The sequence below is a fragment of the Neopsephotus bourkii genome, unplaced genomic scaffold (genome assembly GCF_033783945.1).
Source record: "Neopsephotus bourkii isolate Nb327-2 ecotype Australia unplaced genomic scaffold, CSIRO-AGI_Nbou_v1 NB_1181, whole genome shotgun sequence".
Classification (NCBI taxonomy): Eukaryota; Metazoa; Chordata; class Aves; order Psittaciformes; family Psittacidae; genus Neopsephotus; species Neopsephotus bourkii.
Window position 1 is genome coordinate 357,375 of NW_026901666.1, and position 22,303 is coordinate 379,677.

Sequence of the window (22,303 nt, forward strand, 5' to 3'; positions counted from 1 at the left end):
GTTTGCATCAGTCTTCTTTAATTTATAGAATAATTCCATAATGTACCCTGCGCATATATCATGAAAATCCCTGTCACACAACCTCTGGGCTCGCACACCGTGAGCCGCCCCGGCTGCAAATGGAAGCAAACTGGGTTTTAAAAGATTCCAGCAACAATAGTCTTGTGACTAAATCAGAAACAGAAGCAGAAGTCATGAGCCAAACAGATACCTATCGTTTTCCTTGAGCTTAATCTGATTAAAACATGGCTCTCAAAAATGTTAAATAGAATGCCACGTCAGAGAGGAGGCAAATGATAAAAATAGTTCATGACAGGAAATCATTATTAAACCCGCATTATGAGTGTATCTGTTATGGAAATTTCCCTGTAATTTTTCAAGGTTTCCCCTTATGTTTTTCTTGAGCTGCCTGTTACACTTTTTTTTTTCCTCAATTGCGTGTAAATTTGAGATGTAAAGAGAAAATTATCACTGCAATTTTCCAACTATACTCTGCTCTCAATACCATCTCAAGTGCGTCATATATCATCTTGTCATTCACTTTAACAAGAAATCACATAATATGCAGAGGTAGAAAAATAATCCAAAATGGGAAGTGCCACTATAGGAAAAAAACATTCATATGCAATTAGAGTGGAAAAAATAAGGTAAAAATTTTTAATCTGAATTTCAAGGGCTTTCAGAATGAAAGTATCTTAAAAACACTGAAGTGGGGAAAAAAGTTTCTATGAAAAGCTTCTTTGAATGACAGGAGCGGTGTTCTAGCGTCCACCAAACAAAATCAGAAGAACAAAACTGCTGGTAACACTATTGCATAGCAACCGCAATATTTTAAAAAGTTTATACAAATAAAATAAAATTCAGCACCCTAAACAAAATAAAAAATATGATCATTATTGCTATCCTTCCTATTACCACCCCTCTCACAACCATCCTCTGGATTATGGTGCCTTTAGAGCACTCCATAAAATACAAACTAGACTTGCAGCATCCTGTCCTGCTTTTAGCTATATAATTCAGGAAAAGTTTTTTTCAAAAAAAAAAAAAAAAAACACAAGAAATACTTTTACAAAGTCTTATAAGGCTAACTCCAATTGCTAAAAACCTATCTTGGCATATTGAAGACACTTCAATAAACGTTAGCAGTCACCCCGAAAATTCCTTGTTTTCTTTTCAAAATGTTACTGGTGAAAAAAACCCACTCTCACTCAAATCAGCTTTCTTTCCCTTGAAAACAGACATTTCATTGCTAATGATGATTCAGGTTTCACTGAAGAAAAGCCATGTTGACCACTGATGCATTGGATTTCCATCAGGACACCCAGTGCCCCTTCCGTATGATTGTTCACCCTCCCTTCAGACCCTTTGCCCTGCAGCGTGGATACTCAAAGACTGACAGGATCTTAAATAGTAAACTAAAAATTATTTGCCACTGGCACATCATAAGACAAACATGAGAAGTGGGGAAACAAAGAGGGGCTTCACAGAGATGTATCCAGACAGAAGTATGGCTACTTTTCAATTCAACTCTAGCTAATGCCCACCTAAAATCCAAGGGTGGCAATGCATCACAGGAATGATGACAATTTTCAAAGACGGCAGTCACCCTATGTTTTGCAAGTGTTTTCTGAGACAGACCTTCTTGATTTTTGTCCTGAGTGTTGGCGTATTCATCCTGCAACAGCTAAGCATTGAAAGGGAATGTGCATCCTATTTACAGCAGTGCTTAAACCTGATTCCATGAAGAGTTTTCCAAGAGCATTCAATTCTGTTCTTCTTAATATCCCTCCCACATTACAAAAAGATTATCAAATACAAGGAGTAATCAGTAAGCTTACTACAGTCATCCTCCTTGACAAAGCGATGAAAAAAATACCCAATTGTAAAGCATTAGAAAGTCAAGGTTCAAAACTCTTATCGAGATCAACACAAATTTATTCAGATTTCAATGCAACAAGACCAAGTGCTGTCTCTTGATATAGAAATGTCTGTCTGCCAGGAAATTAAAAGCCTGTACTTCCACAATCATCCTCTACCAGGACCCACACAATGTCACAGTGAAGGGGACGCAGCCTGAAATGCTGGAAGAAAAACTAGTGACAGTTAAACCAGAACTAGTTTCACATCTTAGCATGCCAGAACATGGTAAAACACAGAAATATCATGCTGTCCTGCCATAAGAATTAAATAGCTTCATAACCTGAAATACTGGTATTGAACTATGGACTAATAAATTATTAATTTATTATAGTATTAATAATAGCAGCAATAATATTAAGACCATAAGACATAGCCAAGACAGAGCCAAGCATGCCCTTCCAGGTGAGAACTGAATAGGCTGAGTTTAAGCGTGCATCGACATCCGGATGGATGAAATTTCTTCATAATACACCTTTTCTCACTTCAACTGCTCTGTTTTCCATTTTCCTATGTTATCCCAGGAAATGAGACATGCAAGGGGAAAACAGGCATTCTTGTGGTTGTTAGAAGCAAAAATACGTACGAGTAGAGTCTTACAGAGGGCCAGAACACCTCCGATCACTGAAGGCCAAATGAGTCATCCACTTCAGAAGAATGACCAGTAATTACACAACACTCTGTAAAGCTGTTAAGTGTGCATATCATTTCAACCTGTGACACTGAAGGAAGAGAAGGTTCCCATGTACCGAAACCATCGATACATCATACAGCAGAGCTGCTTGCAAAAATAACCTCTCACCTAAAGAAAATCTTCTCCATAGGAAGCCAAACAAAAACAATTTAAAATATTTATTACCATAAATTTCATCCCTATTCCATAAACTGCTTAGAGACATGACATCATGCTAACTACCCTAGACCCGTCTGGTTGGTAATAGTCCCAGATTTCAGGCTGAAGACTAAATGGCAGGAGTGTGGAAGGGTGCAAATCTACAGGTCATCACAGATGCTGATCAACACAAATCTGTCTAGCTAAAGCCAGAGCTGACACTCCAGCAAATATAGAAGGTCTGTCAGTGGCAGAGGCTGACACCACAAAATCAAGTCTTGCTATAAGTTTGTCTTTTCAGCCTCCTTGGACTAGAAGCAGGAAGGTTTTCCTTTAAGTGGATCAAACCTCATTGCTCCATCCTCCAGTCGCAATATTCAGAGTTCTGCTTTCATGTGGCACAAACTCAACACATTTCCTGGAAGGATTCCTGATGTGTTAGCAAAAGAATTAGCAAACCCCATGCCCCGAAGGGACACGATTGTCCATTTTCTATTTGTTAGTATAGCAAGCTACATCTCCCTTTGCTCCATGGTTCCTTCTTCCACACTGCTAGACCTGAGCTATATGATTTTAAGCCTTTAGTGCTTTACTGAAGTTCTTTTATACAGCTCATTTTTAAATCTTGTTTGTCTAGTATTTTTCTTTCCTTTTCTAGCCCCTTACATCACTGGGTGTCAAGCACTTGGCAAGATAAAATTCACAAATGGGGCTTCAAAAATGCAATTCTGAATTGTCTTGTGACATGAAGGGGCAGGGAACCTCAAACGCATCGCTCCCTGCTTCTGAAGGAAAGAGCAGATGGCCAAACTCCAAATGGCAGCCAAACTCATCACACTGATTTCAACATCTGTATTTTGAACTGCATCTCAGAGGACGGTCCTGAGACAGACTGCAGAGACAGGTCACTGCCCACAGCTTTCAGCTACATGGCTTATCCACAAGCCAATGCGTTTTTCAAAATTCAGAATGACAAGCCTGAAAAAAGGTTATGACTAATTAAAGTTCATAGCAGGGCATAACTGAGAGTTCAAAAGTAGACGCTGAGGATAAGTTTGTCTTAAATTTACGTATTTTAAGTATATCTCAAATCAGGCTTTTTCTCCCCAGCCACAAAGAATCACAGAATGGTTTGGGTTGGTAAGGACCTTAAAGATCATCCATTTCCAATCCCCCTGCTAGAGCTAGGGACACCTACCGCTAGAGCAGGTTGCTTAAAGCCTCATCCAGCCCAGCCTTGATACATCCCTTGCTTTCCACATGGCACACTGTAAAACAAGGAAACGCCTCAGTACTGGTCACCAGTACCTAACCGGAATTGAGACGCGAACCATGAAAACACAACCAACCCCAATGGTTTTGATTTCAGGTCACCACCCCACAGCTGAAGATTGGCTTATTTTTCAGCATCCAGATCCTGAGTTCCTAACAGCATTGCCACAGCACTCACAAAGGATTTGATTCAGCTTTAAACACAGTAAACTTCTAAAGACTCTCTGATGTAGCCAAAGAGTAATTTGTGAGATTTGTGTACTATCTAAGCCCAATTTTAACACAGCTACAAATTACGTTGTTTCTTCATATCAACTCAATACAACTCCGCTTTGGGGCAGTTAAAAAAAACTTTAGATGTACCAACAGGAAGGTAACAAAACTATTTTAACTGCTACAATAAGCAGCTGGTATGAATTAACAATTTCAACAATTTTATAGCATATATTCTTTTACAGTTTATTTAATAAATTCAGAAATTAAAATGTTACTGCTTTCTTATTCTGATTGCATAATCTCCTCAAAAATATCATTTCCAGACGCTTAAAAGTGAGTATATTGCATTTCAAAATCCATTAAAATATAAAATTCTGGTTACAGGCGCAACAATCTGCCTAATTAGTTTTTCCTAATTAGCAGGATGCTCTAACCTCTTTAATAGACTTCTGTGGACAGAATGTTCCATACTGGTTATCCATCTGAGGAAAAAAAGAAACAAATACTTCAGAAGTACAGCTAATAGTACAAGCGTGGTTGGGCTGCGTGGTCAGAAGGCTGCTCTGGCATTTAATACTGGCAATCTGCAAAAACATGGAATATTCTACCTTAAATATACCACCACTCACACCACAAACCCCTCCATATTTTAAAGATAAAATTAACAAACAAGAGCTAATGAAGTTACAGTTTTAAATTCCACAGCACATGCTGGGAGGCAAAAGAAATAATAAAAATAACATATGTGTGGACCAAAATACACTGTGGAAAAGTGAGCTAAAGAGATAATGGGAAGGCAAATACCACAGTGATGCTGTAACAACTCAGAGTGTGACTGCACAGTTGTCCTCCACTGCAAAGCACTGGCTTCATAAACAGCATTTGTACCTTCCTCTTCATGATTTAGTCTTAGCATGTACGTAGCAATTAATAAGTAAAAATACCATCTCCAAATCCCATCTTATCCAATTAAAAAATATTCTCATTGTTACTATATATTGACCATGTAATTCAAAGATTACTGTTTAAGAGAAATGCAGAGCCCCAGCAACATCTGTGGTCAGAGGCAGATGCTCAAGATAAAGAAAATTCAGACCCCTGTTTCATTACAAGTTTGCAGAGCAGCTGCTAAGCCTCATCTCAACAGCTGAAATATCCTTTATACTGCTTAAAAATCCAGGAAGCACATAAGCATCTCAGACTCCCTCCCTGCCACTAGTTCATTCACCCCTCTTGTTTGGACATACCAAATTCACCCATGCTCTGAACATATTGGTCTCATTGCCCACCAAAGACCTCTTGGAGGCATGGGAAAACTATTATACCCTCCGTTTCTTTTCAATCAGTATCTAAGAAAACTTAAGAGCCATGTGCAAAATATCATCTAAGAACAGTCCTTGAAAAAATGCCTGCTAATAACAGGAGGTACAGAGACACCATAAATACTGTTTTCAAACACGCCTGAACTCCAGAGACACCATGCAATCCACTATGTTAATGTCCTTCCACACAACTGTTAACACTGGAAATTAGTATTTTAAAAGTAGAGATGCTTGCTTTTTAATACTGAATGCATACTCCACTCGTCATAACATACCAAGACACATTAAAATCAAGTGGGGTTTTTCTGTATTGATATGCAAAAATATATACAAGTAATTTTCAGTCTATTTTCAGCAGAATAATTATAAATTCATGCAATAGCACTCTCTAGGTTTTCTGTTAAAAAAAAAAAAAGGAAAAAAGGTAGGTTTTATTATTTCTAACTCATTATGCAATTTTGAATAATTACATTAGACTCTGTTTTTCCAAAATCTTTTTGGAAACTATTGTTTTCTGAAACTTCACCCAACAACCTCTGCCTAGAGAGCTTCCATCTTCTTGAGCAAGACTCGAGATCTGTGTTTAAAGCACTTCAGACCTGAATGCTTGAGCAGCCACAGAAACCACTGAAGACTGATTCTGAAGCAGCTTAGGGCCACAAGATCCTTTGCAAGGCTGGCATTTAAACTCCATGAGAGTATGCACTACTGCAAACCACCTGCAGAGTTCTGAGTAGACGGTAACACAACAGTGTAAACTAGATAGCTCCCATGGGTCTGTAACCAAGTCCTCTTCCATATAGGTCTCTTGACTGGTATCTGGAAGATATAATCTAAAGCAATCAGTACACACAATGGTCAACTGACTCCAGACAACTGAACTTCTCTCCCAGTCAGGACACTTAAGTTTTGTGAAAGTAATGGAGAGAAATGTTAAAACCAGAACGGTCAACAGGCATGATGTGTATGATACAAGAGCAGGTATGAAGACACTATTTCTCTTGGGATATCTGAGAGTCAGAAGTACCAGATGCCTAACACCTGATGGCAATATTTGGCTAGCTCAAGTTACTGCCAAAACACTACCCACATTCTCTGTCCTCCCACTTTGGTATCACAGACCTAACACTTGGTTCTAAATTTTTGCTACATCCACAAATTTAGGCTGAGAATAGCATAAAGAAATAATTTAAGGGATGAAGTAAAAAAAAAAAAAAAAAGAACAAACAAGAAAAAGGTCAGTCTACTACAGAAGACAAAAAAAATTCAAAAACTTGCAAAATATGACAAAATAGGCTGTTTGCAGGGAACTCCTGCAATCTATCTAATCAAAACCTTTGCTGTCTTATATCAACCTATTAACCTCCAACATGAGCCTCTGCCTGTGTTAAGTAGAACTGGACATTCCTGAAGGAAAGCAAGCATAAAACACACATTCATTTTTTTGTCAACGGCTACAAGACAGACACAAGCTATATCTGGCACCATAAGCAGGATGAAGTACTTCAGTAATTCCTTCAGAAACAACATCTAATTTTGGATCTTCTACAATTTGTTACAGTATAGCTATGGCAAGAGAAATAAATTCTCCTTCTAAGTTACTTTAGGAATTATTTCAGTTAAAAGGAAAAAAGGTAACGCTTTCTTTCAAAATTCATCTCCTCTTCTTGCATACTTTTAGTATCTTTATCACTATTTCTCCTACTTCATTTGGCATATAAATTTTTTAGCTGTTATGTTTTTAATAAAATTGATAACGGAAATTTCTGCATAAAAATAATTTAAAATTATTCCTCAGGGTTTAAACATAGAGCTGTCGCTATGCATGATAACTGTTCCATGTTTAGTGAGTTACAACTATTCTGTCAAGAACAGGAAATGCATTTTGCTCACAAAAGCCAAAGGCATTGTCAAACCTGCAGCAATCTACAGAACAGTAGGAAAAAAATGCCTTCAAACTAACTGTTACTAGATAATGGTCCCATTTATCATTCTTAAATTCCATCTTTAATTAAAAATGGGATATTCTCTTACATAAATAAAAAATAGCAGATTACTCCTCTTCATTTTAATTCTTCCATATATAACATACATATCATTATATGCACTCAAAAACTTCTTCTTACTGATTCCAAGATTTTTCCATATTCCAAATAGACACACATCATCATCATATGCAGAATATGTTACGTCAAAAAATATTATCACTCTTAAATAAAACAGAAGTTAACAAAACTCATAGGAATACTACTTAGCTGCAACAACGAATAAAGTTGAAAATTTTTCTACTGGTTTGCTTCTAATACTTTTCACTTATTTTTAAATTCATTTGATATATCATTAGTTTAAACAATTTAAGTGTTTATATCAGGCAAGAATACTGTGAGAGAATCAGTAGGCTCACTCCAGGTACAACTTTCCTCATTGTAATTTTTAGAAACAATACTGTTAACAGGTATAAATCCTTTCAGTAATTCTGTAAAATCACATATTTGCTTTTGATGTTGTGTCCACTGCTGTTTCTTTCTTTCTTCAAGTTGCTGTTAAACAGAAATAATAAGCTCCAGCATGTAACAAGTCAAACGGAAATTAAGAGAGCTAAAATGAAAAATTATGAAAAAGTTGGCAAGGTTATAAACATAAACAAACAAAGAAAAAGTGCTCAGAAATGGAAAGCATTCTTTAAAATGACTGTGTCCACTGGACCATCAGAGTATATGTGCAGGAGGAAGGGAGGAAAAGACAGGGACAAAGGACAAAGGCAAGAAAGAGAAAATACTGTCCAAGGGAGTAAGGAGATTGCAAAAATCTTCATTATGGAATCAAGAACAACAACAGAAAAGAAAGCATTTTTCAGTTGCTTTGTATTTGTCAAAGAAATTCAAATGAATAGACATAATTTACACAGATTCTCAGTATTTTTTTGAAGGGTGGGTAATTAATCATCATAATGATTCAAAGCATACCAGTAACAGGTATCATTCCCAAGATACTTGGGCTGAGTAGTGTAAGAGAGAAGAGGAGGAGGAAATAAATTGATCAAAGTGCGCTCTGGGGGAGTCAGAAGTCCATCTTAAAATAAACACATTCCATTGCACCATAATTTGACATACAGACTGTAATCAAACTACAGCCTAGGTATATGTTGCATGTTTAGGGAATGACATCGTAATCCACAAAATAAAGTATTTTATGGGTCAATTTAGATTAATATTTCAGTTTGATACAGAACAGTGTTTATGAAGTAATCACCCACTTTACAACCACCCTCACCTAGTCTGCCTCAGCTCACAACAGCGTGGTTTCCAAGATTATGAACTTGATCCCTTCACAGGAAATACATGTGAAATACACCAGGAGGTGATGCTCCTGGAGAGCATTTAATGGACTCCAGCCTCATTTTATGGACATTCAGTCCTTACGAACCAGTGGACACCCTGCTGAAGCAAAACCCTCTGAAATCACACACTGTATGGACACTGGACCAGGAGCACTACTTCACTCTACCACCTCTTTACAACCCTATGAAGTTGTGCTACCTGTTAAGAAGCATCACCTGCCAACATGGTCACATGCACATTACAGATCTGTATACAACTGTAATCCCAGATAAGATAAAACTAGATAACACCTCTGGGCAGCTGAACTTCCAGACTTCCAGCCTGTACCACCTGAAGTCATCAGAGAAAGCCCCTACGCAATGCTCATGGCAGCTGTAGTCAACAGAAGCAAGGTGAGCAGTTACGGTGCCAGTGGACATGAAAACAGCTGAGCAGCTTGCCAAGCTCTTGGGTATAGGCACTCAGGATGAACTAGGTAACTAAACGTCAGTAGGTAACTGAATCCTTGGTCTGTAGTAGACTGGCAACTGACATGAATGCAGCTATCTGAACCAACACCTTCAAACTTCAATGTATTTGGGTCAGGTTAATGCTTGCAAAAAATAAGAATAAAAATTGAAAAAGCACTGTTAAGGTTGGCCTCCCAAAACTGTTTTCCTAAAACCAGTTTGCATAATATAAAATTTTTCACTGTGTATCAGTTCACAAAAACCAGCTAATGTGTGCATACTCATAAAGCATGCTTGTTATTTAAACACTGGAATATGAAGCTATAAATCCAAATCACGTGCAAACCATGTATCTGACAAAATTTGTATTATTTATTTCTTAGGTTAAACAAAAAAATAGATTAGGGAAAAAAAGCAGCACAGGAAAAAAAAATCCAGATTCTTCTCTTTATTAGATGCAAACCAAAAGCTTTGTTTCTTTCCCTCTGGAAAATCAAATTAGTATTATGGACTAGTATGACAATGAATTGTAGAAAGAATCATGTTCTTTATAATATAGTACTGTATGTGTTTTTATTTGAAAATAGAAATGCAATCCATAACTAATCTAGAAATATATACACAGCAACAATTTAAAAGGACAGATAAAATCGTCATTAAAATCCTAAGTGTAGAAATACTGAGTCATCATGCACAATTTCATTACATTTTACTGCCAGCAATGTAAATATCAATTCTCCAGGTGATTCATAAAAATCATTTTAGAAAGAAAAATAAGGATTTTACCCAGCATTTGAGAACATAAAGGAAAACACATGCTAGGGTTTGAAAAAACAGACTCTTCTTCCCTTGTCTCATCTGAGTATTTTTCTGGAATTTCGGCAAATCTTTTAACACATCAAACAGACAACTGCCATTTTGCATTAGCACTTTCTAGAGATCACCCACCAGTCCCAACCAGTGTCCTTCCCAGTCCTGCACCTCTCTGTGCATCATGTCCAGCATTCCCATCTTATTTCTGACAAATTTGAGATCATATATATATATTTGCACTGACTTCAAAGAAAGTACCCTGCATTTATATTAATCTAAAGCCTCTTTTAACTATCCAAATATTGAAATTGCATTATAATAAGACTGTATTTAAAATAAAAAAAAATTAATAAAAAAAAAGCATGTTGGACAAATTAAACAACCGAAGTTTTTGAAGGGAAGAGTACACGTGGGGGTTTCCACACAAAAAACGTAAAGAAAACCTGTCACTTTCAAAATTAATAGCTACCATCTGCCAGCATTTTATCTGAGGCAAAGTTGATTAATGTGAAGTGAATGTTTAAGATCACATTGCTGTCTGCCTGAATAAATTTCAGGTAGTTTACTGAGGAAATTATTTTTCCTATTCCTTAAAAGCTTTTTTTGTTGTTGATATTGGATTTCCTCCTCTTCTTTCCTTCCCCTCCCCCCCCCCCCCAAAAAAAAGTTTTTACACAGCCAGAACAAAGAATAAAAAGATTTGTTCTTAAATTACAGCACCAAAAACTGTTTCTGGCCCCTCTGTAATGAAGTACAAGACAATTAATCTGCCTGACAAAGGAGATCCCACCTCCTTCACCAGCTTCATGAAAATCTTCAGGCAGCTCCTTCTTTGTCATACTGAAAAGTAAATTTTAGCAGTGCAATTGTAAGAGAAAAACCACAGCAGTACTGTTATCCTCAATAGGAAGTTATTTGCCCTTACTTAATTTTTTACTGGATTACTTAATTTTTTTTATTGGATTAATTTACCAACTACTTAATTATTTACATTTATTTACACTATCTTCCCAATTAAGAAAAAAAATCAGCTTTTTTCTTTTGTTAACTTTCACAAAGCATTGGTTTATAGTAGGGCTCATTCTCAAACACATTCAACAATATGTTCTTCAGAAGTTCACTTTGAATGATAACATTTTCAGAAGTTCCTAGAACAGATTTTGGGTGATATTAATCAAAATCACAAAATCTGGTTTTACATATGCAATTCCACATTATGTACTGTCAGCATCAGATGACCTCTCATCAGCAAGTGTCTCAGGAGAACACAAGGGTCTAGGGAGACCAGAGAGCAGACTTCCAGTATTTTAAGGGAGCCTACAAGAAAGCTGAAGAGGGACTTTTCACAGGGGTATGGAGGTATAGGAAAACAGGAAATGCCTTTAAACTGACAGAGGGTAGATTTAGATTAGATATTAGGATCAAGTTCTTCACCCTGAATGTGGCAAGGCACTGGCAGAGGTTGCCCAGAGAAGCTGTGGCTGCCTCATCCCTGGAGTGTTCAAGGCCAGGTTGGATGGCGCTTGGAGCAACCTGATCTAGTGGAAGGTGTGCCTGCCCATGGCATGGGGTTGGAACGTGGTGATCTTTAAGGTCACTTTCAACCCAAACCATTCTATGATTATGTGTCACACCTATTATTCAGGCTGGGAGATACTCTATTATCCGGGACTACAGAAGTGGAGCGCATCATCTCGGTAAGCAGTGGAGCTTCATGCCATTCCATATGGACACATACTTGCTTTGCTTACATGAACAATCAGACCAAAATACGCAGTCTTAGTAGTCTATGCCATAAATGAGATTCAAGTTTTATTCATCTATATACAGAAGGAAACACCACAAAAAAAAGGGGGGGGAAAAAAAAATCAGGTAAACATTTTATTTGCTTAATTTTCAGGTACATGGTTATCTTTAACTACTGTACTACTCACACATCCTATTTACTTATTTCTTTACCTGAGTGTTATTACGGTTAAATGCTGGGAAGGCCTCTAATGCAGGCAAAATTACTGCACTTCCTACGACGATTATATAAAGATGCACTTCCAGCATTTGACATAAAGGTACAAAAAGACAGAAAGGTTCCCAGCACTAACAGGCATCTATGTATTACCCATCTTTGATGAAACGGCTGAAATTTGCCTTGCCTTGCTTCAATTCACATCTTTATTCAGACATCTTCTCCAGGATATATTACTGTCAGGGTTGTTTGTTTTTTTTTAATATCCAGAAAACAGTACGCACTCCAGCTTCTAGATGCTCACACATGCAAGCTGTGTTATGTTTTCAGTGAGACTGAACTACTCACTGGAATAAAATTTACAGGACCGTTATTTTAAAGAGTACATTTAGGCAACACCGATCCACCAGGTAGTAAAGAATTCACTCTACAATAACATGTTTTCTTCTTACAGAACAGAATGAAAGCATCAGATCTGAAACAATCCTAAATCTAGTAGTCTTCACAGGTTATTTAAATAAAAAATAATAATAAAAAACCCACCAAAAAAAAAACCCACACATATAAAAAAAAAAAAAGACACACAAACCAAGACATCTACAGAAGATATACAGAAGATACTGCTGGAATACACTATATATTGCTATATATTGCTGAACATCACAACCCCCAGGCTGGGTTGGGTTTGTTGGTTTTTTTTCAGAGCTCTATTAATTAAAAACAGTGATTTGTTTTCTCTTTTGTAAAATGTAAAAAGCATAGAGTTTGTCTTTAAAATATAGTTATCAAATATCAAGGGGTATATATACGCTAACATTTATCCTAGGGGCATTTTAGGGCTAGAGTCTGTTACAAATAAAATTTTCATTCATATGAACAGCTACCTGGGGGGCAATACTGATTGTTACACATAATATTCTCATATATATATATATATTTAAAATAATCTACCAGTGCTATTAAAACAAACTGGAAGCTACACTGTATTTAGTCTCTCTGCTTTGCTGATATGTCTCATAGTACTAACTTTTTTGAGTTTGAATTACTTACTGTAGAGTACAGCCCTCAAAATATAAAATACTTTCATCTAGTGTGTCATAACTGATCTATTATTTGAAATGTTAAAGATTGTTCACAGTAATAAAGAATTACAGAAAAAAAAAAGAAAAGCAACTTCCCCCCCCCATTAACTTCTGCAATGCTATTTTCAAATTTGAGAAATTCCATTGAATTAAGAAGAAAAAAAAAGGATAAAAAAAATTTTTTTTGTTACATGTTTTCTGGAATTACTTAACAGTCACTGTGTGCTACGGAAAACAACTTTAGACAAGATCAGACATCTATATTTATCAAAGAGTTTAAGCTGTCTGAAGCAAATTGGGAAACAAAGCAGACAACACAGCAGCTCTGCAGACAGCCAGCAGCCTGAGGAGGTCACATCTCCCTGCTGGACCTTCCTAATTTACTGAATTAAAATGATAATATTCCATTAACTGCTAGCAAAACTGCATGATTGTTGAAAAACTTATTTAGGGAAAGCACAGCAATTCTGCCTTTTTTTCAGCACATTCCAAACACTGTGATTTGGCAACTGCCACCCCCAAGGATGAAAATCCTTGGACTACTACAATGTCCAGACAGAAACCTTCTTTCTAATTAAGGAAAAATCATGTGAGTCTCTGCATAGCAATTAAGAAAGCTCTCAGAAATGCTCAGCCCTGTGACTGCTGTACCTCAATATATTACACCATTTCAAGTTTACTAGACAAGTAAGCTGCCTTTAAAAACTCTCCCTATGGCCTTCCAAGTTGGAGGACTTGCTGCATGCGTCATCTTCCCCAATCATCAGGGCTCCTGTCCTTCTTTGAGGAGATGAATAAAGACATAAGCTGGTATAAGACTGCACAATGAATCCATGAAAACGGAAACTTGACAATTTTCTAGAGAAACACACAGCACAGCCTTTGTGATGGGGAACTCATATAAATCTATGCAGCACTGCAGATAAAATACTAAGTGTCTGATACCTTCCATAATTGCTACATGTGTTCCCCTTAAAGGGCGAGGACATATCCCTGAGACAATTCTGGATAGATCCTCTTATTCTTGCATGGGAACATCATTTTATTGCACACCAAAATATCAGCCACACGGTTCACAAAAGTAACATCAGATGCACTGCTCGTTACTAATTCAGCTTTAATTCTTGCTCAAGGGAGTACATGTCTATTCTCCGATAAAAATATTTGAAAGTTCCTCACATAAACTCCCTAGTCACTGCAGAGTATCTGAATTTAATATCGATGATCCTGCGCTGCATACTCTGCTTCCAAAGCACTTTTTAAGACTGTCCCTTAACTCACTGAACATCATCTGACAACTAAACAAACCTGTTTCTTTCCCATTACCAGTGTATATGTATAAAAGAACAGATCTTTTAAAACTTATATATACTACTGCTGAATGGATGCACAGCAGTATCAGACTTACTAGCACCAATATTACTTCTCTACATACCAGCATTTTGAAATAAAGTACAGTTTGAAAATAAAAATTTAGAAATGCAGCTCCATTACCAAGTGATTGCCCTCAAAATATTTGTGTCCTTTCTGTATTATGAAATGCACAAACAGAAACAAGCTATTTATGAAACATCCCCTTTATGAAAATCACATGGAAAAGAAAATTTTTATCCTACAAATAACGTAAATATTATAAATAATGCAAATTTGATATTTCCCATGACCTCACAAGAAGGTTGAAATATTTAAATGCATTATTCAAAGCACACTCCTACCAGTTTACAACAATTTTGTCTTAGCAAACTACTACCTGGGAAGCGCATCTTCAGTGGTTACTAGCAAGCTAGAAATAAAAGAATCAATGTTAATTTTAATCAATGTTGTTCCTAATAGGAGATAGTAGTCAGTCTTACAAGGTTGCAGTCTGCTGCACTTTAATAAAATACTGGAAACATTCAATTACAAAACAAACATTAAAAATGTGCAAGTAAAGTAGAAGGTACCTCTAATCAGTTTTCCTCTTATCAGCCACATCAGCCCTTGTTCCTAAAATTTTATCCTGCCTGTACGCACAAGGTACATACTCTTTTTTAGACATCGCATCTTAGTCAACTTTGACTATTTGATTCTGTCTGATCAAACCCTAAACAGCAACAGCAAAGAAAAAGCTTTCCTCTCTTTAAGATGCTCTATTGGTTAGATCAGATTTACTTGCTGTCAGTAAAGGTTATATTTGCACATAAGTCTATGACAGATTGCAAGTTTATTAACTTCAATTGAGTTTCCAGGCTGCTGGGTTGAGGTATTTTTGCTGGGTTGTTGGGGTTTTTTGTGGGTTTTTGGTTGTTTTTTTTTTGTCATCATTCCTTCCCCCTTCCCCCAAGACGTGGGTTACTTGACAAATTGGAGTTAAGTTATCTTAGGTCAATGTAACTATAAGTTAAACTAATGAAGTGGATGTCTACGAGAGATGTCTGATTACTTTAATACAGTTAGTGCTGGACAGCTTGGGCTGCTGACCTTGAAGGAACACAGATAACATTGTGATGCGTTGGAGGATGTGGTTGCGATACAAGACAAATTTACATAACAGTTTGTCATATACACTCCTCCGAAACAAAACTGTTGCAAAAGGAAAGCAACAGGAAACCAACGTTGAATGCCTCACAGAAGACAAAGCAGGGAAAATTAAACACAACATTTGGCTTGGGAGGGTAGCTTATTTTAAATGCAAGCCAGAAACAGGAAAAGGTGTACATCTATATAGTATGCATCCCAAACTGGATTAGACATTATGTTGGGTCACACTAAAAATGCAGCCCTCTATAGCACAAGATCTACTCTTGAAAAATCATACTCCTCTCCAGCCAACTATGCCTGCTTGCTCCTGGTAACAAATACCAGACCCAGTTCTGACCTTCAACTAAGTTAGCACAGCATTTAGGTGTGCTCAGGGTCCTGCTGAAGTTTCATTCTGTTGCTGAAAAGCAGATGCTTGTGCTAAAACATCTCTGTGCAGGAACTGGCCATCTCCGTGAAGGTGCACAGTCAACAAAGTGCCCGTTTACTGTGCATGCTGTGATGCTCTGCTGCATGACCTGACTGGAGCACACGCCGCACCACACGACATGTCACTGCTCAAGACAATCATCTTACCACATCTCAACTGATGAGGTAGGACAAGTAAAATTGCTGGGTTTAAAGACAGCTTGGTTCTGGAGTGACTGATTCTCACTATATGACTGCTATCTCTTGACCTAAATAGTCTGTTTTTATCAGTCCAGGTTCTAGCTGATAGAAATTTGCCACTTACGTACATGCATAATTGACATCCACAGTTGCTGGAATATTATAGAACCATACCATCATTAAGATAAACCTGCTCCCTTAATCCTCCAGGTCAGCCTGAGTGATGCACACTGATAAATCAGACTGCTAATAGATACGTCGGAGTGCAAGTGAGAAAGCATGCAGTGTTCACATCTGTGCCACCTTTCAACCGAATTTGTGAAGCAGTTTAAACCTTTCAGTTTTACTGAATTCACTTTATAATTTCAAAATAAGATGTACACATACATGTATACACAAAAAGGTATCAATGCACTTTGACTTAGAGACTCTCAAGGGCTACCATTGCATAACAGAATAGTCTAAGAAGCTTCAAAAAATGGCAGCAATTTCCCACTTATACCCCAAGAAAAAAAATGCAAAAACAAAACCTTGTGTTGTCCACTTCAAGTCACCATTTGCTCGCACATATTCACCTGAATGCACACAACTGAAAATTCAACTCAAGAATTGGCTGAAGGCCTCTCTAATTTGAGTTTAAAAAATATCAGATTCCTGGGTTACCTGTAATTAGGACTCATTGGCACTGTTTGCATGAAATAGAGAGCAGCAGTCCGTGCTCTCCAGTGCCACTTCTTGGCAGGGAGTGTATAGAGGACACAGTCTTCTTGTAGCTCCTCCTGGAGAAGATCCATCAGCTGTTTGTGGGAACCACCATAAAAGGCTTCAATTAGAAGAACACACATTTTCTAAGTGCTTCCAAACCGTCTGGATTCTGAAAATTACAACAGAGAATTATTTTTTTTTAACTAAAAAATTTATATTGAAAAGAAAAAAGAACAGAAACATATTGCAAGGCCTTACAGGGCCTTCATTTTTGATGTAAAATTGATCCTTCATATTAATAAGTTTGCTTCAGAAAAGGCTACCTAGAAATCATGATGACAAAATCATCACACCTATTAGTTTCAGCCATTGAAAGATACCAGTTGTAATTTTCAAATCAAAATGTGCAGGACTTAAAAAAAATACTGTATTTTGAATTTGTTGTTGGTTTCAATCATGATACTTAAAAGCAGCTTTACTTTACACACTCACTCTCAAATACATACAATTCTTTCATAGGTTAAGAAGTAGTTTATTCATTTTTACATAGGTTCCCCCCCCCCCCCCCTTCCTGGTGGTAGATAAAACTATAGAACAATTCAAACACACTCCAGCCCCAATAGTAGGTAATAATGGTAATCTGGGTGAGTTGAAGGCAGAGACCAACATGGGGAGACACAGTCTGAGCATCCCCCCGGGATACTCTCTTGCATTGCTGGGATCTGGGATCACTGCCCAAGCTATGTATTAGGAACCTACAGGATGTGTAAACCATTTGGGTGGGGTTTTTTTAACACTCCAAAATGCCTGGAAGAGAACAGTGTTGCAGGCTTAAGGAAACTCTCAGATGAGAAACCACAAAGCTGCTCACAAACAGGATGCAAAAAAAATGCTGTCCAAAGTGAAGGGAAAGATGAAAACCCTGTGACTACTGCTCATCTCTTTCATGAGTCACAGACTTGGGGTACTGAAAAGCTGCTTTTCATATACTTTGAACAAAACCATCACATACAATAGTTGAAAATAAAATCCTGAAAGGTATTCACCATCCACGACTACCTCGCTGATGATTTCAACATAACCCAACAAGGCAGAACTCTCCATTAATGTTATTTGTTCTGTCTCAGTGTCAAGTTCAGGTTAAAAACAATTATGGATGCTCTAATCAGAGGGTAGAAAACAACCAGAACAAAAAAACCTTACAAGTGCAAAGTAGCTATCAAAATATCCACTAGTCAGCAAGACAAATCCGAACACTGAATACATTTAATTGGGAGACAAAATGCAAGAAAGCTCTAGACAGCTTTCAGTCATTGGTCCATCCTGGTGCCATGTAAAAAAGGTGATGCAGATCTCCATTACAAATCAATCAGCAAAGTATTCTGTGCTCTTACTTTTATGCCATAATCCAGCCTGGATTTAGTTTATAATTTGCTCTATTATTCACTCCCCCATACTGTTTCAAATAAATTATATTTGAAAGGAACATATTTGTCAAAAGAATGAAAACCTATAGCCTTCTGGAAGCAGTGACTTCACTCCAGTTTGAAGCTTGCTTCTTTTCAGGTAGCAAAGCAGATTTTGATCTCTCTTCCTCTGACCTAATTTCAAAAATCACACTTTTGAGATCACTGACGTTTTCTGAATTTACAATGATGTAACTGAAATCATACTCTCTGCTCCAAGGCCCTTTTGGAGCCTGCACAGTAATAACTGTTATAAAAACACAAGCTGTGTTTTAGAACCTGCACTATTCACCTAAAGAACAATTTGTAATTAATCATGCTACGCTTGTCATCAAATGTCACTGAAAATTTAACTTAAAGGACTAGAGGGAAGCATTTTGCAAATTCAGCCCCTGAAAAAGAGGTACGTGAAAAGCTGGCAAATGCCACTGAGTCAGTCACTCACAGACAGAACGAGCTGCAGTTCATTTTCAAATCATTAGCACTATCAGTAATAAAGTAATTCGTTCATGACATATCTGATCAAATTGCACTTCATCAGACTACTTCTGAAACCAGTTTTATTGCTAGGTTTAGCTGAATCAACAATGTGCTGTTCGGTTTTATTTGGCAACATTTTTCAGTGCACATCCCTTATGGAGACAGAGAATGACTGTTCGTCCTGATGATAAGAGATTATTTTCAGTTCTCAGGTTTCCTTCTTGCTTAAAGATCCTGACATTTAGGTGACTCTGCATTTATCCTACCTGTAGTTCTATTAATAAAAAAGTATTATGCAAACATTACACAAATATTACCCTACAATAAACTCCCTTTGGCTATTTACATTGGGAAAATGGGTTGAAATTATGGATGCACCATGGAGCAGGTCTTAGATCACTCTGGCTATGTAATTGTTGACAATAACACTCATAGATCCCACAGCAGCAGCAGCACATGAGGGTGAAAATCAGCAGTGATGCATTTTTAAGAGATGATCTGAAGCTCAAAGACTTTCTTACAAAGCTCTCACTCCCCAGAACCCCAAACTGCTCACTAAAAACCTCACTAGCACTTATAGAATTCTAGTGTGGTATGATCTGTATACATTACTAGCAATATACAGGAAATTCAATTTAGAGACATGTTATCTAAGGAGCAGTATATGGCATATTTTGTTCTTGTTTTGTGTTTTTACAAGATGCTACTTACCTATGAAACTACTAAAGAATAATGGCAGCACAATATATGTCATGTTGACTTCAGGGGCTAACTAAGCTGGAGCAATGAAAAACTCAATAAATCTTCTGTTTTAAGAAGATATACTGATAATGCAAAGGAAATTATATATAACTAAAAATTTCTTGTATTTAAAAAGGCAAAGAGGAGGTAGGAGACAGTCATTTGCCTCATATTTCACCCACATGACTTCCAGTTTTGTTCACATACAAAAATTATTTTTGCTTTATTTCCCTTGACCTAGCCAAGTGAAGGTAAATATGTACCACATACTCCTTAGAGGTCTCGAAAAGACACAGCTGATAAATGGCCTGAGAACGTTCACCTTATCTGATGAAATGCAATCCTCAGTTAAATATAAATCCCTCCAGGTATTCTTTTCCCCATTTCCAAGAAAACAACAAATATCAGAAAACCAGAACTGCTTCCCCTGTCTCATTCCAGTGCTTCCTCTCTAGAGCCAGTGATACAGGGTGTTCCTCTAACAGCTCAACCACATCCACAGGGCTGCAGCACCCTCCACTCTGAAAATCTTTTACTATACCTTAAGTAGCAGCACATTCTTCAGGATATTATTAAATAGAAACTACCTGAAATTTAAAAAATCCTCCAAACTGGTAACAGTGTCAAAAATTACATGATTAACAGAGAGGTATACTGAGGTACCAAGAAATTTGGGCAGGTCGTTAGGTACTGTCACAAAGCCAGCATCTCACAGTGACATTCATCCAGGACTTCAGTTCTAATGCACAGCGAGCACGTTGCAAAAAAACAACAAATGGGCCACTGCTGTCTGACCCAACAATTTTCCTTTAAAAGAAATTCTGAGTACTATACAGAATAATAAATTGTTACTTTAACGGCACGGAAGCATCACCTGTTAAACTAGCCACAGAAACCATGGCTTCTTTTTAAACTCTAGGTGAACACCAGCTAGAGTATTTTTATTAACCAATCTAGGTAAGAGAAAAATCATCATTTTCCATGATTTATTAAAGAATACACATTCACTCTGTCTTATAAACAGAAATGTGGTTTCATAAACATCAGCACAGCTTGAACCAGAAAGCCATAATTAGCTCTGTTCATTGACGTATTCAGACAACATAAATTACTGATTATGCTTAAATATCTGTCCAACAAAATAGCTGAATAACAATCCAAAACCAAAGGAATAACTGTTAATATATTCCATAGGTAGAGAGCTGCTATTAGTTACAGGAAATAAGGTATATGGTTTCAGTAATGATTGTTTTAACGGTCACAGTCCCACACGTATGAGAAATTTATTCCACCACCGTATCCAGAGCACATGTGGTTCAGTATCTTGTAACTCAAACAACTACAGAACCGATCAGGTATGCATTGTGAACGTAAACGTACTTATCACCTTTGAGAATTTCAGATAAACACACCATAATACCTAATACAGGCAAAAGTTTTTAATGTTCCATATTCCAATAAAATGGGATTTTCCAAAGGACTATTGCAAGGTCTTTACCTTTCCTGCTGTGTCCCTTCTCCCTCCAGCCTCATCTGATGTGGCATATACACACACAGGGGCTTAGATTGAAAGAAGCTGCATTACCCTCCCACTCATGGCAATGACTCACCGAAACCTCAGAGCTATACCTTAAAACATAATCACATTTTAATGTCTGACCAAAATTTAACTCCCATTTAGATCACCCAAAAGTACCGGCTCTAAGTTTTGTCATTACTAAACTCTGTTAAGTGCACAAAGTGAGAATGCCACTTAGTTTATCTTTTATATAAATTAACAGGAAAAAGTAAGACATCCTCTACTCGTTTTGAGAATGTGGTAAACCAAAATTGTTCACCTTTATCTGGATGTCTGCATCAGCACTAATATTAATTTACTGGTGGCACCCATAAACCACAGTCTGCCGCATTCACACAACCTGAGAGTTGCAGACACCTACGGAACGCTAAAACCTAGGATTACCTGCAGGCATCAAGGATGCTAACCACTGTCTACACTGAAATACTCTAGGCAGTGACTGCAATGTTTGCCTTTTGCATCACTAAGTACTAAAACACAACATTTAATTTTACTGTGCCTATGATCTACATATTGGTTTGCAAAGACTATCTTTGCTATACGAACAAGCAAATTACCAGCCAGAAATAAAAATAGAGTGAATGGGAGAAAATGGCAGAAGCCCTAGTGATCTCAGGTGAGGATTCCCACACTTGGGAACTGTGCCTCAAAATCTCTTTTAGTATGAGACTTATTTATCATTCTTATTTTAAATATTTGCTTGAAGAACTGCTGTTATTCTTCTATGGACTATTTAATGTTAATGTAAATACACATATATTGAAAAATCAGCTCCTTATAATACACTTTCAAATACACAATTTTATTCTTTTTTCCCTCATTCTCAGAATTATGCTCCTCAAAACACTCACACATCAGGGCAGGCATGTATTCCATATAGGCAAGAAAGTCAGCGGCACTGGGGATGATGCGCTTAGAACTGCAAACAATGTAATTTTTAAAGAATTGTTTTGATTGTAACTAAAAAGCACACTGCAAGGATCGGCAGGTTCAGTT

At 37.1% G+C, this 22,303-nt stretch overlaps 1 protein-coding gene across 7 annotated transcripts in view; it reads right to left on the reverse strand.

Moving 5' to 3' along the window:
- GTDC1 (glycosyltransferase like domain containing 1) overlaps positions 1 to 22,303 on the reverse strand; it is a 202,838-nt gene that overhangs the window by 124,609 nt on the left and 55,926 nt on the right. For all 7 annotated transcript variants that reach the window (XR_009726990.1, XR_009726991.1, XM_061363695.1 and 4 more), the window contains exon 2: positions 17,000 to 17,210. Coding sequence is in view for 5 of the 7 variants with exons in the window: in XM_061363695.1 (XP_061219679.1) it covers positions 17,000 to 17,181 (182 nt within the window). In the remaining 2 variants the exon portion in view is untranslated. The remainder of the gene's footprint in view (positions 1 to 16,999; positions 17,211 to 22,303) is intronic.